Source organism: Narcine bancroftii, chromosome 14 (assembly GCF_036971445.1).
Source record: "Narcine bancroftii isolate sNarBan1 chromosome 14, sNarBan1.hap1, whole genome shotgun sequence".
Taxonomy (NCBI): Eukaryota; Metazoa; Chordata; class Chondrichthyes; order Torpediniformes; family Narcinidae; genus Narcine; species Narcine bancroftii.
This window is the reverse complement of record NC_091482.1, coordinates 60,297,276-60,315,216: the sequence shown is the minus strand read 5'-3', so window position 1 is coordinate 60,315,216 and position 17,941 is coordinate 60,297,276. Positions and strand designations below refer to the sequence as shown.

General features: G+C 39.9%; 2 protein-coding genes across 10 annotated transcripts in view; one reads left to right on the top strand and one right to left on the bottom strand.

Moving 5' to 3' along the window:
* Positions 1 to 17,941, top strand: part of LOC138749874 (organic solute transporter subunit beta) — a 110,374-nt gene that overhangs the window by 30,518 nt on the left and 61,915 nt on the right. The gene's annotated exons all lie outside the window — the stretch shown is intronic.
* LOC138749870 (dipeptidyl peptidase 8-like) overlaps positions 1 to 17,941 on the bottom strand; it is a 47,889-nt gene that overhangs the window by 15,471 nt on the left and 14,477 nt on the right. For 2 of the 3 annotated variants that reach the window (XM_069911834.1, XM_069911835.1), the window contains exons 6-14: positions 17,178 to 17,288; positions 11,861 to 11,989; positions 6,546 to 6,607; positions 6,365 to 6,465; positions 5,334 to 5,511; positions 5,012 to 5,171; positions 3,618 to 3,697; positions 1,418 to 1,570; positions 1,027 to 1,162 (exon numbers count right to left, since the gene is read on the bottom strand). In XM_069911834.1, the coding sequence (XP_069767935.1) occupies positions 1,027 to 1,162; positions 1,418 to 1,570; positions 3,618 to 3,697; positions 5,012 to 5,171; positions 5,334 to 5,511; positions 6,365 to 6,465; positions 6,546 to 6,607; positions 11,861 to 11,989; positions 17,178 to 17,288 (1,110 nt within the window). The remainder of the gene's footprint in view (positions 1 to 1,026; positions 1,163 to 1,417; positions 1,571 to 3,617; positions 3,698 to 5,011; positions 5,172 to 5,333; positions 5,512 to 6,364; positions 6,466 to 6,545; positions 6,608 to 11,860; positions 11,990 to 17,177; positions 17,289 to 17,941) is intronic. The other variant, XM_069911836.1, reaches the window with a different exon arrangement.

Genomic DNA, 17,941 nt, shown 5'->3' with positions numbered 1-17,941 from the left:
TATTATAAAGCTGTCCAATTGAAATTTATTAGTGGAATGTCTGATTTAAATAAATCTCCAGTTTGGGAAAATAGAGAGCTAGCTAAAATCGATGAGCAATGTATACAAGAATTTATCTACAAATGGAATTCAAAATTGTTAGTTGGTAGAGATCCACCGATACTGAAGCATTTAACTGAATTATGGAATAAAACTGATTATGAGATAAGTGGAAAAGTTAAGATTTAATGTAAAATGTCTTTATATCAAAATAAGCTTTTTCCCTTCACTGTTAATAATCAGTTTTTGAAGATATGGAATCAATTGGGGATTTAAAATGTTAAAGATTGTTTTGAAGTGGGGAAATTTATATTCTTTAATCAAATGAAGGAAAAATATGAGATTCCTAATAATACTTTTTTTTTGCTATTATCAAGTAAAAGCATTTTTTAAAAACTTACAGCATTTTCCAGCCACCTGGAAGATTTATGCACATACATATTAAAATCCCAATCTTCCTTCACTTCTCTTAAGCCTTTAAAATCACTGTTCCCTCCAAGCTGTACATGTACACACACGTTTTGCAACCAGTGCACAAAGGAAATTCATGTGCGCACAAAAGGTTAGTGACCTAGTTCAAAGTATAGACTAAAATCTTAACTAAATATATTACTTTGTAGAATGCAATCCTACTTATATTAAAACATACCAATATAGTTTTATTAGCCATGAGAGAGCAACTGTGCCAAAATTATCTTGAAACAATTTCAAGTTTACATTTGCACAAACATTCAGGGTGCACAGACTTTTGACACAGGACACTGACTCCTAAAAATTAGAGGGGACATTGCTGTACTTCCTCATTCTTTGTGACATGGTAGCTGTATATTTGTGACTACTCTGGTCCCTGTCTCCCTGCAAGTCTGTCGGTGTTAGGTTCTGGCTCAGCCAGTTGCATAGTCTTTTTGAGTGAACAGGCAACCTCAAAACTGCAACAACAAAAGGGAGATTGACTGCATCCGGTTTGATTAACAGCAGGAAAAATACCTGGAGACTCCAACATTGTAACCCAGAATTCTCCCCGTTTGTGAAGAGGGTCTTCATCTGATCCTGTTAATTGGAAGATGTGCACACAGTGCGGATGGACCTGACTGCTGAACTTGGTCACGAACATGTCAAAATTCTATAAGCAAACAGGAAAGAAATAATTACAACTCTATGTGTACATTAAACTATTGCAGTAGTTCCAATGTCTGCCCTATCACCAATAATCTGCAATGTGTTAAAGTATATGTGCTAGTTGTAATTAATGAACATTTCCAACTTTATTCAACAACAGGTTTTCCAAATAAATATCACATAAGAAGGAATAGAGCAATTACACTGCCTCCAGATTAGTATCGTCCTTTATTATGACTGCGGAAGAGTGACGGTTTACCTGGCTGACAAAACATTTGTGAGAGTAGCCTAATTGTGTCAGTCTCACAACCTCTGTGGGAATTTCATAGCTCACTACGTAGAGATGGTGCTCCAATGGTGTGTCCTTAGTACCTTGAAAGTAAACTAAGCGAGTAGCTTCATTCACCCATATCTGTCAAAAATGCACAGATTGAGAAAATGTCAATCCAGCTGTACAAAAAACATAATGCCCTATAGATTGAAGCCCTTTCATGAATATCAGACTGAGAATTAATCATGAGATTACTGGACATATGCAATCAGCCCATTTCCACTCCCATTGTTCTACCTCCTGGGTCTGTTTTGTTCTTAAGACAAACAGCACAGTAACAGACCCTTCCAGTCCATGAGCTCATGCCACCCAAATACCTCAATTAACCCTAAACCCCCCCCCCCTCAGGTTTATGAAGGTGGGAGGAAACCGGAGCACCCGGAGGAAACCCACGCAGACACGAGGAGAACGTACAAATCAAACCCAGGTCGCTGGCGGTGTAATAGCATTGTGCTGACTGCTGTACTAACCCTATCACCCTGTTCTATTAACCTTCTCGTTTATTCTTAATTGAGTGCAGATGGGCCAGAGGTGCAGATGGGCTGTTCCTTATGGGGAAGACTGACCACATTCTTATATATTTTTTAATTGCTCATAATTTTTTAATTGTTCATGATTGCACAAATATGACAATTTCATTAGCTGAAGTCATTTACTCATCACATTTACTTGTTGTCTGACCAAAATCTAAAGGCATTATTTTTTCTGTTGTACTGTACCTATACCCTTGGGAAATTCTATAAACAATTGGAAATGCTCATTTTTATGTCTCCTTTGCCACATTCCCTCTACCTTCTGCTTTCAATGCCAAAATGAAATTGGCACCCAGCGAGCACGACGCACATAAGATCATTTAGGCTCTAACTGCCTTGAGGGAAGTGGCAAAATGCAAAGTCTCAAATCCCATTAAAAGGGCAAACACCAATGTGAACTTCAGGCAAGGGCGGCAGGGTTAGCACAACGTTGTTACAGTGCCAGCAACATGGATTCGAATCCGGAGCTGTAAGGAGTTTGTACCTTCTCCCTGTGTCTGTGTGGGTTTCCTCCCACACTTCAAAATGTATGGGGCCTGCAGGTTAATTGGGTGCTGAAAGGGCCTGTTACCGTGCTGCATGTCTAAATTAAAATTGAAAATAAACTTTTTATTCATACTGACATTCTGGCACATTTGCAGAAGCCTCCATGGCAGCTTTTTGTAGAACAATCTGGTCAGACTCAATCCCTGCTCTACACTTGAACCTCAACAATTTCCTTTAGAAATCATGGTTCATGTTCAGAATCCATTAAGATGCCTATATAGAGGGATGGAGATGAGATGACTGCTAAAGATCATTAGAATTAGAGAAAAGAAAGTTAAAAGGGGTAATGAAAACAAAAGTAGTAAAAGCAAAAGGAGAGATGGGGTCTGAGAAAAGGGAAGGGGAAGAAAGATCCAACCAGTTGTTTGAAATCACAACTTGTTGAAACTGCTGATCTGTGACATTAAAGTGAATGAAAGTAAGATACTGATACACCAAAGAATGAAATAGAATTTGTAACCACAACAGCTTTGAGAAATACAGTCAGAGCTGCTGGAAAGAGGTCAAGAACAGACAAGTGCATCTTCACTCAGACAAATGCATGCTCAATCTGCTGAGCATTTCCACTTTTTATTTCAGATCTGCTTGAACTTGACCTCAACTTCATTCACCACATCTTACACATTTACAATGTATTCCAAACATTAATTGTATTTATTTGCCCTCCTTACGCTGATCATCTTGAATGTGGACTACTTCTGTCTCCAATACAGTCTCATTCCTTCCTGGCCCTTAATTTCTCTTTTAGCTATCTATTAACTGATGCCAAAACTCTTGCCAAAGTAATTTAGCGAATGAGAGTTTAGTGAGAGATGGCATTTGTCACCATTAAAGATTGCATTTATATGCAGGAACTGCACAGGTTGAAATAACATTCCTTCCTCTACAACTAAACTACTGTCATTTTCCAAAACATAATACAGTAAAATCCCTATTATCCAGAATTCAAGCAACTACCCCCCCCCCCCCAAAAAAAAACCCACTGCTCATCCAGTATCTACCAATTCCCAAAGGTGCCAGATACCTGGGGTTTTACTGTGTATACATACTGTGGATCCATGTCTCCCAAGCACTTCCCAATCTCCACTGGTCAAAGGTAAGTCTTCCTTGACTGGGCATTTAAAGTCATCTGAGAAAATCAGGTAAATTAATTAGCTCTCATGTTACACAATTGCATATCAAAACCTTTAAGAACAGGCTTAAAAGTTCTTTCATGATTAAACTTGCAACTTGCTGGTCATATTTGACAATGTTACTGGAGTTCTTTGAGGATATAATGAATGCAGGGGATAGAGGGGAACAGATGAATGTTGTATACTTGGATTTTCAGAAGGTTATTGATAAGCTGGTGCATAAAATATATGCATAAGATCAAAATGCATAGATTTGCAATTAATGTATTAGCATGGATAGAGGACTGGCTTTGGAGGTGATGCAGAGGAGGTTCACCAGGTTTATTCCAGAGATGATAGGGTTAGCTAATGAGAAGAGATTGAGTTGGCTGGGACTATATGTGCTAAATTCAGAAGAATGAGAGGGAATCTTATAGAAACATATAAACTAAGGTAGATAAAAGGAAGGTTGTTTCTGCTAGTAAGTGAGACTAAAAATGGGGAACATCACCTCAAGATCATAGGGAGTAGATTTAGGATGGAGATGAGGAAGAACTAAGTGCTTTTTGCAGAGAGTAACAAATCACGAATTCTCTGCCCAAAGAAGCAGTTGAGGCTGCCTCATTACATATATTTAAGACAACGGGTTAGGTAGATTTTTGCATAGTAGGGGTTATGGAGTTGAATCCACGGTCAGATCAGCTATGTCCTTATTCAATGGTGGAGCAGGCTCTTCAGGCCAACAGACTACTCCTCCGATGTTCTAAAGATCAGGCCAAAACAGGGAAGACCACCTGATCCAAGTCTGAAGAGTTACGGAAACCACTCTCTTTCAGATACCTCTTTCAGATATCTCTTCCAGTTCCCTCTTGAATTTGAAATCTAAAAGCTTGAATTCCACAAATAACAGAAATCATTCAGATAACTGCTTTCATTCAACGATAAGACAAATATAGGGCATCGATCCTGAATAATGGAATATCTTAACAGGGACTTGCTTTGCTGATAAACTAACAATAAAGGTTCTAATTGTATCAATGCAAATTTCTTTTTTAAAAAACTATTAGTTTTAAAAAATGTAGATGTACAGCATGGTAACAGGTCCTTTTGGCCCACAAGCATGTGCTACCCAAGTCACCTAGAGTCCCTGGTACATTTTTGAAGGATGGGAGGAAACCAGAGCCCCCGAGGAAAACCCACACAGTCAAGGGGGAATGTACAAACTTCTTACAGACAGCACGGGATTTGAACCCCGGTTCCAATTGCTGGTGCATTAACAACTATAACACATGCCGACCTTCAGCAAGGCTTGTTTTACAGAGTGGGCTTACCTGGAGACGGATTGCCCCCACTGGACCGTTTATACTTAGACTCCTCCAAGACAGTTGTAATTTTGTAAAGGTGCCGAAAACTAGTTTTACATTCAGAGGCAAAAATGAACTGAATTTCATCTTCCTTTGTTTGAGGAAGTATGTGAAGTATATCATGGACCTGCAGAGAATGGGAGAAGGTTTCATTGAGCACTTTCTGTTCATTAGTTGCCCAGCCAGAGCCATTTTTCAACAGGGTGAAAAGATTCACATTTATCTTTCAACCACAATATTAATTATGAGAGCAGCTGGTTTATTAACTAATCAGGTGACTGGTACCTACATTTATCCAAATGTCTGTTGTTTCCTCATATATGATCAATGGTGTAATGTTGTCAGGCACAGATTCCATAAGCTTCTGCCGTTCCACTGCATCACCCACCACTGGGATAAACAAAGTAGGGGGGATCAGAACGATCTGGAGCCTTGTTTGGGGCCGATCCAACAGGATGGCCCATGCACTATGAGAAAACCAGTATTTTATACATTCAGATATTTTGGCAATATTTAATTTTCTTTTTTTTTAAAAATAAACAGGGTTTAGACAATTGAAAGAAAGGCAGTAATAATATTTTATCTGAATAGAAGAGACATTGGTTGAACTTTTCCAACCCCACAATCTATGCATAAAAATTAACACAAACAATTTAATACCTGAAAAGTTTTGAATCCAAAAATGTATTTGACTGAACACAGGATCATGCAGAAATAAGTCCAGTTTCTGGAAGTATTTATATCATGTTTAGTAGCTGAATACACAGAGCACTGGAACAGATGTGCATAAGATATTCAGATATCCAATGCAACTCATGAATACCCAAAGTCTTTGGACATGGGTTCCTCCAGATGTACGAACACGGAATACAGGTTTTCAGAAGATAGTTTGATAATACAGAAATGAAGCAATTACTGTCATCTGAAAGCAGGTTTGTGCGAAATAGATAACGTCACCAGCAGCTGAAGGGTTCCTTCTTTGAAAGTAAAACACAAAAGTCTACAGACACCGTGGTTGAAGTAAAAACACAATACAGGTGAAACTCAGCAGGTCAAACAGCGTACTTTAAGTAGCAAAAATAAAGATACATAACCAACGTTTTGGGCTTGAGCCCTATTTCTTAACCATCTCAGGTGGATGCTTTGTATCTCATTGCATGAACCTCAGACTGGATCTCAACAGGGATCCAAAACTGCTCATGCAATATTCCAAAACATGTCATTCAGCTACTGAAAACAGCATCTGAACTCTTAGAGCCACACAATTTTTGACTTTTGCAGTGTTGCTCATAATTGTCAACTGATCTGTAACATACGCACTATTTTCCTTTCCGCGTCCATCCAGCCCGTGCTATGTATTCAGTTCCTTCAAAAAGAATCTCAAATGGTTGGACCAGTTCCTTGTCAACAACACTGGCGATCTAAAGAAAAGAAACAGCACCGCTGTTGCTATTAGTTGAAACCTTGTAAATTTTAAACTTTGAGAATTATAAACACTCACCTTTCCACTAGCATTTATTGTTACTTCTGACATCTTGAAAGTTATTGTTGGGTTTAAAGTTCCTGCCGCATTGGAAAAAAAAAACATAAGCAGTCTGGTAAATTCAGAATTCACTAATAAAGTATGTTTCCAATTATCCGAAAATCAGTTATCTGAACTTTTTAAAATCGACGACAACATGACGTCACAAATTGAAAAAATGTTTTCACTCGACAGCTCATGCAGTGCTGTTTGGTAACAACAGAGCTCAGAACCAGCAGGGAAGACAGACGCTGAATGGCTGGATATCAGCTCAGAGAAGCAGTCTGGAATCTCGAGCCATCAGTGAGCGAATGGAGGAAGTTGCTGGGTCAGGCATTGCATGGGGAGATTGTCCTCGTTTCAGGTAGCTCCCTCCGCTCTCTCTTTCCATTTCTTCTTTACCCACCTCTGTACACGGTTCTCCGCTGTCCCACCATCTTCAAAGAGAGCAGCCTCCCGGGCAGGAGAAGGGACCTTGGGTTCCCTGGGCAGGAGGAGGTACCTCGGACTCCTAGGCAGGATCGGTGATGGTGGCAGTGGGGAGGTGACGAGGATCAGCGACAGCCGATACAAGTATTCTGCTGATGCTACTGGGCGGCTTAAAGCCAATATTCAATTATCTGAAAAATGCAGTGAACTGTATAACAACTGGTCCCAAGCATTTCAGATAATCAGGAAAGTACTGTAATTAAATTTCATATTTAATTGTCAAAAGAGATAAAGATAAATAAAGGAAACTAATTTATTTATGCCAATTTAATGAGCTTATTCAACCTCAGTCCAGTGGACTGAAACACTTGAAACACTTGTTTCAAATTAATATCTGAAATACTTATTCCAAGATTAGTCTCCAAAGGAGTTTCAGTGGATAAAGAATGGAATTAATTGTACTTAATGTTAACAAACAATCCCAATACTCATACTGAGAAAACTGAGTGGAACACTGTGATTGTAGTAAAAAACACACAGAAATGCTGGAGGAGCTCAGCCGGTCTCGCAGTGACCGTAGGATGCAAAATATATTTCTGACGTTTTGGTCCTGAGCCCTTCTTCAAGGTATAAGCAAAGAACAGGAAGGCATCTGAATAAAGACTGAAAAAAAAAATGGCAAGAGGAAAAGTCCGAACCAACTAACGGTATTAATTATACATGATAAGAGGAGAGATGAGAGTTGATTTTGGTTCTATGAAAGGAGATAAGGGGATGGGGAAGGGAGGGAGAAAGAGAGACAGTGAACAAGGTTGGAGGGGGGGGGGGGTGGAAGGGTGCTTAACATAAACCAGAGAAATCCATGTTAATGGCATCCTGTTGGAGGGTGCCCAGATTGAAGTTGAGGTGTTATTCCTCCAATTTGCGGGTGGTCTCAGTCTAACAGTGCAGGAAACCATGGACAGACCTGTCAGCAAGGGAATAGTGTGGGAAATTGAAATGGGTGGCCAGTGGGAGATCCACACTATTTAGGTTAAATGTACTGATTTATAGCCAAATAAAAGGATAAAGCCACTGTAAAATTCCATTTGTGAGGAAACACCACGAGTCCATGTTTCCACCTGAGCCTTGACAAAGATGATAAACCTTCATCCATATTTGTGACTTACTGTGTAGTAGTACAATGGGCTGCATTTAAACATCCCCCTCGAGTCAATGATGTCAGAACCATTTCTCTCCATGGATGCTGCCTGACCTTCTGAGTCCTTCTGAGTCCTTCTAGCATATTGACCTTCTGAGTCCTTCTAGCATATTGTTGTTTGCCATGCTCTCATCTGCCTGCCAATTACTGTGACTTCTGAGAGATTTTAATGTGCATGCTGGAGAATGATAAGGGTTTCAGATTAGGGCTATTGCCCTATTTCCCTGTAATTTAATTTAGTCTTTCTCCCATATCCATTAACTCTCTCCGATTCTGCTAGGAAGAGTTAATTTTCTTGATAATGGGGATTTTCATGGTCACCCTTACTACGTTAGACCCATAGAATATTACAGCAGAGAAACAGGCCCTTTGGCCCTTCTAGTCCATGCCAAACTATTTTTCTGCCTAGTCCCACTGACCTGCACCCATTCCATAGACCTCCATACCCCTCCCATCCATGTACCTGTCCAAATTCTTCTTAAATGTGAAAATTGAGCCCGTATTCACCACTTCAGCTGGCACCTCTTTCCACATTCCCACCACTCTGTGTGAAGAAGTTCCCCCTCATGATCCCCCTAAACTTTTCCCCTTTCGCTCTTAACCCATGTCCCCTGGTTTGTATCTCACCTACCCTCAGTGAAAAATGCCTAGTTACTCAATGCTCCAGGTTCCCATCAAGGGATTTGCCTTAATTTCAACTATTAGTCCAGACCTCTGAATTACAAGTCAAATAAGATAGTCTCTATGTCCCAAAACAAAAATCGGGAGCTAAAACAGATGATGAAATACTGGAAATCTAACAGACAATATGTAAATTGCAGGTAAATTTTCATGTTGGAGATCATTGTATTTTTTAAGTTTGCTGTTACTGAAACATTCCAACAAGAATTATAGCTTAAATTTCCAACTTCGTTGATTTAGAGAACCTTCCTAAGGAAATGAGAACCTTTTTTTTAGCTCGAGATGATGATATAATGCATTAGTTTCCTAGGGGAAAAATACATTCAGCAGAAGAATTAATATCGAGTGTTTGCAGTCTTGTCTCCAGTTGTACTGTCAATCTTCAAAAATTTCAGCTTAATCAAATCTCTGCTTCCAATTCCTATTCTGCACAAGCTGCCTCTCATCTACAAGCCTTAAGACTATGAATATACAATAGTTCCTGAATTCCAAAATACCTTCTGGTCTCCGAAGTTTTTAACTTTATATTTGTCTGAGCTCTCTGCAGGTTTCCAACACAGCTTTGGCTTTTCCAAGTCACTTTCTACCATTAAAAGTCACTTCCTCATCTATTTTATTATTATTCCTTCTTTTGACTTCCGGTTCCTCCTTTAATACCGTCCTTAAATTCCGTTCTTTTAGTCACTCATACAAAATTCACGCATGGCTTAGTGAAGAGCTTTTTTTGTCTCAAAGGGTAGTTTGCAAATGCAATCGAAATCACAAGCAAATCTGCAGATGCTGAAAATCTGAATTCAAACCAAAAATTACTATAATATTCAGCTAACTCGGGAGCATCCGTTGGAGAGAGGAACAGAGGTGACATTCCAGATTCAGATCGATGACAACCAACTGCTAAGGTGGGATTCATTCTTACTAAAAGTGTTAAATTTTTGGTCTAGGTACAATTTCGGTGGGCTGAACTAAATCACGATAGAACTACCACGGACGTCACAGCAGAGAGATTATACATGTGCACTATCCAGATTTTACACAAGATTTCTTCATATCTAGACATCCAATGGAAGTTTGTCAACCTGAAATGTTAATTCTGTTCTTCTCGCCGCAACCTACAATTTTTTTTTATTACTTTGTTCTGGTTTAGAAAATATAGACACCAATATACCCAATGTGTTCTGGTTTAGAAAATATAGACACCAATATACCCAATGTGTTCTGGTTTAGAAAATATAGACACCAATATACCCAATGTGTTCTGGTTTAGAAAATATAGACACCAATATACCCAATGTGTTCTGGTTTAGAAAATATAGACACCAATATACCCAATGTGTTCTGGTTTAGAAAATATAGACACCAATATACCCAATGTGTTCTGGTTTAGAAAATATAGACACCAATATACCCAATGTGTTCTGGTTTAGAAAATATAGACACCAATATACCCAATGTGTTCTGGTTTAGAAAATATAGACACCAATATACCCAATGTGTTCTGGTTTAGAAAATATAGACACCAATATACCCAATGTGTTCTGGTTTAGAAAATATAGACACCAATATACCCAATGTGTTCTGGTTTAGAAAATATAGACACCAATATACCCAATGTGTTCTGGTTTAGAAAATATAGACACCAATATACCCAATGTGTTCTGGTTTAGAAAATATAGACACCAATATACCCAATGAACAATCAATCTCCAGGACTTTTCACAAAGCAAAAGACAGAAATTCAGTGGATTGTTGACAATTTGCCTAATCCAAATAAAGGTTTCCAATTATATTTCCAAACATTAACAATGGTACACTTCATAGCATTTAGGGCATTAACATTATTCAAGGGTGTACTCATCTGTATCTTTACTGAAAATGAAGTAACTGATTAAAACAAGGAGAGATCAATGGCAGAGCTAATTTATCCAATTTCTATTTTAGTTAATGACGTTGGAAATATTTACTTGTAAGCATAATTCTTTGACGGTTTATGAAATATTGGAAGTCGGGCACTCCCATATTTGCTTATCAATGTGGAGACCATTTGGCCCATCAAATCCTATCGCTCTACTTGCTTCTCTTTAATCTTTTCCTTCTCCCATTCTCTTTAACTCCACACACACCCCAAAGAGAGGTTAGTAGTTAAAAGAACACTTCAAAAACTGAATTTAAACCTTTCCATAATTGATGCACAGCTTTTTTTGCTTTGCTTTGTTCAAATATTGCAGAAATTGGATGATTCTAATGAATTCAAAAATGTGAGAACTAGAAGGAGCGAGTTATTTATCCTCGTGCCAGCTCTACTTTCACCGTACGTGGCCATTATTTTGCTTCAAAGCCACTTTATTGCATTCACTAGATACTCCTTGGATTTCATTAATATCCAAAACTCTGTCAAATCTCCTTCTTGAATGCACTGAGAGACGGAGACTTCATAGCCTCTTCAGCAGGGAATTTGAAAGCTTATCCTCCTCTTACATAAGAAATAGGAGCAGGTGTGGGCCATCCAGCCTGTCAAGTCTGCTCTGCTCTTCAATGAGATCATGGCTGATCTGTTGATCGGCTCATCTCCACCTACCTGCCTTTTCCCCATATTCAACATGGTCTTAAATATATTCATGGAGGTAGCCTTCATTCAATGGGTAGCGAATTCCATAGATTTACCACCCTCTAGGAAAAGCACGACCTCTTCATTTCCATCCTAAATCTACTACCCTGGATCTTGAGGCTATGTCCCCTAGTTCTAGTCTCCCTCACCAATGAAAACAACTTACCAACCTTTTGTGAATGTTCATTTTATTTGAAGCTATGGCCCTTGATTCTAAGCACCCTGGTCAGTGGAAATACCTTTACCTCAGCCCTGTCAAATCCTATAAAAGTTTTGTACATTCATAACACTGCACTTCCTATACAGGGGTATTTTATACCTTCCAGAGTATTATTACCAAATTAACAGACACCAAGTGTAACAAGTCAAATATCTTACCTGTTCGTGGATATCTGTATGAATCACACCTTCGCGTCTCAAGCATGGGTGAAGTCACATGGATAATTTCAACATCTGACTCATCATTCTCCTCGTAGAGTATCCTGAAAATTCTTCCCCCATCTGAGGCTGGGAAAAGAATCCATCTCAATGAATCAACCAAGTGCTAAACAAGTGAAACATTGAACTTGTTGCTTTATGTAAACAATAAGATGAAGCAAATCTTTATCATTTCTGGTGGTTGCTCAATTGGGTAAATGGATTAAGATATTATTAGGTAAATAGATACTGACTGTCTTCATTATGGCCTAGTTTGGAAACTGGCGTACCCAAGAAGGCTGAAGTCTTTAGAAAGTGGCTGAGCTAGCCAGGTCTATGTTGGGGACCGGCCTTCCTTCCATTGAATGTATTCACGAGAGGGCTGCCTTAAACAGGCTGCTACCATACAACAATTACAACACAGAAACAGGCCAGTTCAGCCCTTCTAATCCATGCCGAACATCTTTTCCCACTAGTCCCATTGACCTGCACCTCGCTCGTCCATATACCTATTCAACTTTTCCTTAAATATTTAAATCGAACCCGCATCTACCACTTCAGCCAGAAGCTCAATCCACACTCCCAACACCCTCTGAGTGAAGAAATTCCCCCTCATGTTTCCCCTAAACTTTTCCCCTTTCAATCTCAATCCATGTCCTCTTGATTGAATCTCCCCCACTCTCAATGGAAAATGTCTGTCCACATTGACTCTATCTGTTCTGCTCATAATTTTAAATACCTTTATCAAATCACCCCTCAATCTTCTATGCTCCAGGAAATAAAGTCCCAGCCTGGTCAACCATTCCCTTTAACTCAGACCCTGAAACCCAGGCACCATTCTTGTAAAGCACCTCTGCACTCTCTCTATTCTGTTTATATCCTTCCTATAATTTGGCGACCAAAAATGCACACAATATTCCAAATTTGGCCTCACCAATGCCTTATACAACTTCAACATGACATCCCAACTCCTGTATTCAATGCTCTGATTTATGAAGGCCAACATCCTAAATGCTTTCTTCACCATTCTATCTACAGGTGGCTCAACTTTCAGAGAATTATGTACGAGGATTCCTAAATCCCTTAGTTCTACTGCACTCCTCAATTGTCGACCATTTAATGTGTATAACCTTTGCTGATCAGTCCTTCCAAAATGTAACACCTCACATTTATTAGTATTAAACACCATCTGCCATCTTTCAGCCCACCCTTTTAACTGTCCAATATCCCACTGCAAGCTTTGATAACCTTCTTCACTGTTCACACCACCATCAATCTCCATATCATCTACATACCTACTAATCCAATTAATATACATGATAAACAACAGTGGACCCAGTATCGATCCCTGTGGCGCTCCACCAGTCACTGGCCTCCAATTTAACAAACAATTTTCCACCACTACTCTCTGGCATCTCCCATCCAACCATTATTGAATCCATTTCACTACTTCAACATTAATATCAAATCTTGAACCTTCCTAACTAACCTCTTATGCAGAACCTTGTCAAAGGCCTTACTAAAGTCCATATAGACAACATCCACAGCCTTCTCCTCATCAGTAACCACCTCAAAAAACTCTAAGATTTGTTAAACATGATCTACCACGTACAAAACAGTGTTGACTACTCCTAATATCAGAAAGGAATCCATCACCCTGGTCACAATCTCTCAGCACATAGAACATTAGGCCCTTCAGATCAGATATAAGCTCAGATATACTTACCAAAAATTCTAAACCCTCCCCACCTCTTAACCCTCTATTTTTCTTTCACCCATGTGTCTAAGAGTCTCTTAAATGCCTCTATTGTTCCAACTTCCGCTACCAGCTCTGGCAATGCATTCTAGGCATCCACAACTCTGTGGACAAAAACTGATGCTTCCCCTAAACTTTCTTCCCTTCACTTTGGGCATTCTTCTGAACTCTAAGGAGTACCGTCCAAGGGCCATCATATGCTCATCCCTTCATTCCAGAAACCATTCTTGTGAATCTTCTCTGAACCCTCTTCTCACTGCTACCTTCAGAAGCTTGAAGTCCAGCACCTCCAGTTTCTAATCCAACAGGAAACAGACACTCCTCTGTTCTACTCTAAGCCCTAACCATAAACTATTCCAGGACCACCAAGAGATCTGTCTGCATTCTTGAAACATCACCTTTTTTTTCTTGCTCTTCACTACAAATGTGAATATTTAATTATCCTTTGATTGATCCATCTCTTTTCCTGGCTTCTGTTTGTGGTTATTTATTCATTTACGATTATAATTGATGTATCTTTATGTGCCTGTTTGGCTGCAGCAAGGAAGAATTTCAGGGCACCTATACAAACACACACACACACACATATATATACATATATAGCCCTCTGGTTGAGAAACCACTATGTTTCAGTTAACACATCTCAATACTACTATAGCCTCTTCAGCCCCACAATGCTCCAAGCTCTCCTCACTCTTCCAAATCTTGCACATTCTCAGGTCTGTCCGCTCCTTCCCTGTCAGACCCGCCTCAGCTGCCTGGATCCTTTTCAACAGAATCTCTTTCTTCAACCGCATCTCTCTCCTCATACATACACACAAACTTACAACACTGTAACAGGCCAATTTGGCCAAATTTACACCCCATCAACCTACTCCATGGCTCGTTGTGAAGGGTGGGAGGAAACCAGAGCCACTGGAGAAAACCCATGCAATCATGGCGAGAATGTGCTTACTCCTTGCAGACAGCACAGGAATTGAACTCAGATCCGGTCTTGATTGCTGGCGCTGTAAAGGCTTTGCGCTAACCGTGCTGCCCCTATTAAGTTACTTCCATTAAAAACTGTCTCTTTGAGGCACATGCTGGTGTAATATAATTTCATGCATCAGTTATACCTCACACCAATAAAATTACACAAGTCAAAGCCATAAAATTTGGAAATGTGCTTTAGGTGTGGTGTGGAGGTTGAAACCTGGCTGTGTACAAGGGTGAGATCCTTCTGGGAAGACCTGAGGAAAAAGATTACAAAGGTGGATTTTCCACGGGATGCGGAGTTGTACCTTCTAGGGGACATTGGGGAAGTACAGTTTAGACTGTCCAAACACCAAATTCAGTGTGAAGGTCACCTCGTCAGTAGCCAGGAAGTGTATAGGGGTTATGTGGAAGTCTGACTCCCAGCAAAATATTGCATGATGAAATATGACCGAAATACAGAGTTGCATTCCCCTGGAGAAAATCACCTACAATTTATGGAACATTTGTTGAAATGTTGGAACCATATCTGAGGCATATCGGGGCACAGTTGTAATTCAAACAATCCGACCCAGCAGGTAAAGGATTAAGAGTAAGAAATGGGGAACATGGTGCAGACGACGTGTGTTTTTGGCCCTACCTGTTTTTAATCCTTTAGCTTCGAGGAGGATCACTCTCTTTGTCAGTATTTGGGTGTTTTTTGTATGTCTGAATTTTTGTATTTTTATATTTGTATAATTTAAGGAATAGGGAGGGGAGGGTGAAAGGAGGGAGAAATAAGGATTCTGTAAATTATATTACATGGAAAGAGAATGTAATATTTTGGATTTGCATGCATCTTTGGAAAAATTAAAAGTAAAATATTAAAAGAACTGTCTCATTATAAAATAGAACCAATTGCCTGATAGCTCCATGTGGCATAGTCCTAAACTACGAAGAGCCTTGCAATGCTCTATGACATTAATGGAACTGTATAAAAGCAGGTCATGATTGTCCAACACAAGAATTGCTTAAAGCTTCAGAGTGCAGTTTACTCCGGAGATTATGAACTTGCACAATGTATCAGTGGGCTGCTCTGGAAGATTTCCACGATGTTGTTCAAATCCCCAGGCTTTTTTATGTACTGCTGGACAATAATATTCTAAAGAGGGTCACCGACAGAGGTCAGAAATAGGTGAGCATGGCTAACTTCCTCCCTTCCCTGTTGAACATGGCAACAACCCTGATGTCGTTCAGCATGAACCCAGCATGCCAGTGAATTGAACCTAATATCTTGGAGTGCAATTTGCTCATTAGAAAGACTGTGGAAAGACGTTGGCTTCATTATCATTGGTGACTTGAACTTGAGCTGAAGCACTTGCTAAATGCTATAGTCTTGTCTTTTCAATCCGTCCCTACCCACCTGGAGAAGAACGCCTTATGCACTAGGCTGCCGTTCATCAACCTCAGCTCAGTGTTTAATACAATCATTGCCCAGAGGCTGGTGGAGAAGCTGCCCCCATTGGGACTCAACACCCCTCACTGTGACTGGATCCTGGACTTCCTAACAGAAAGACTACACTTTGTCTGGGTTGGTAGCAGAACGTCGAGCACCATCACGCTGCGCACTGGTGCACCTCAGGTCTGTGTGCTTAGCCCGCTCCTGTTCACGCTACTGATCCACGAATGCATCATCAGATCCAATTTGCAGATGATACAACCGTAGTTGGGCTCATCAATGACAACGATGAGTTGCTCTGCAGAGAAGAGGTGGAAAATCTCACGAAACAGCGCAAGAGTAAAAACCCGAGTCTCAACATGGACAAGATGAAGGAGTGATTGTGAACTTCAGGAGGACCAGGATCCACCAACCTCCACTCAACAACTCTGTAGTGGAGACAACAGAGAGCACCAAGTCCCTTGGAGTTCACTGAACTAGTGACCTATCGTAGACACACAACATCTCCTCACTTGTCAGGAAGGAACAACAGCGACCACACTTCCTGAGAAGAATGAAGTGGGCAAGGCCACTGCCTACCATCATGTCAACCTTCTACAGAAGCTCTATCGAGAGCATCCTGGTTGGCTGCATCACGCTGCAGAGAAATGGATCAGAGGTCAATCCACAGCAATAGCAGAGAAGATCGCTGCAGTCTCCCTCCCCTCCATCGACATGATCTACTAGGATCGTTATCTGAATAGGACGCGCAAAATCATCGAGGACCCCCTCCACCCCACACACAGCATCTTTCAGCTGCTCCCGTCAAGAAAGAGATGCAGGAGTATCAGAGCCAGCACCACCAGGCTGAGGAACAGCTTCTTCCCCCAGGCAGTGAGAATAGTGAACGATCAAAGGAACTGCTCACACTAGCCATCTGAGGCTCTCATATTTACAAAACAGTATTTAGTTATTTGTATATATGAATATTTAACCTGCATATGCATCATTTGTCTGTATGTGTGTTGTGCCTGTGTGTTTTGCACCAAGGACCAGAGAACGTTATTTCATCGGGTTGTACTTGTACAATCAGATGACAATAAACTTGTCTTGACTGAATGAACAATACTTACTGTCCTCTGCAACAGGACACCACCAGTACCCAGTATACCGGTCAAACTCTTCCTGGAGTACAAAACTGGAGATTCCTGCAGACTTAGGATCATCCTCCAGGTTTGGAAGACCTTCATGACAGAAGAAGGCAGCACATATTAAAAAGTGGACACTTTTAAAAATTAAAAATCTGAAAAAGCAGAAAAATTGGAAAATGCCACAGGTTCTTGCTGACATAATTTCCTGTCCAATTGAAAATATATTTCAAAGGCCAATTTAAAGTTTTTAAAAAATTGTCATGAAAGATTTATGGACTTAATTTTGTGGGGGTATTGTAATTTTAATATTCTTTGCCTGCAGAATATAAAATACAGTGTGATTATAAAGATTAAATAGAGGAATCTCTGGAACTTCAGTGAAATGCTGTGGATAATTCAAACTAATTTATGGCAGATTTAGATACACTTTATTTCCATAAAAACTGTTGTTTTTCCATTTTTTAAAATATCAATCGTTTTTCAACTTCTTTTCTGTGTATTATACTTTCCAAATAATATAGAATATATTAATTAGCTTGTGGCTATAAATCCACCTCGATCAAACCCTGTGTCCCTAACAAAAAATTACCATATCCTTTTCCCACCATCATACTGTTGGCTGATTTTCTGCATTTAGATTTACAGCATTTCGGCCTGTGAGTCTGTACTGCCCAATTTACACCCAATTAATCTGCACCTCTGGTGCAATTTGAACGGTGGGAGGAAACTGGAGCTGCCCCAGGAAA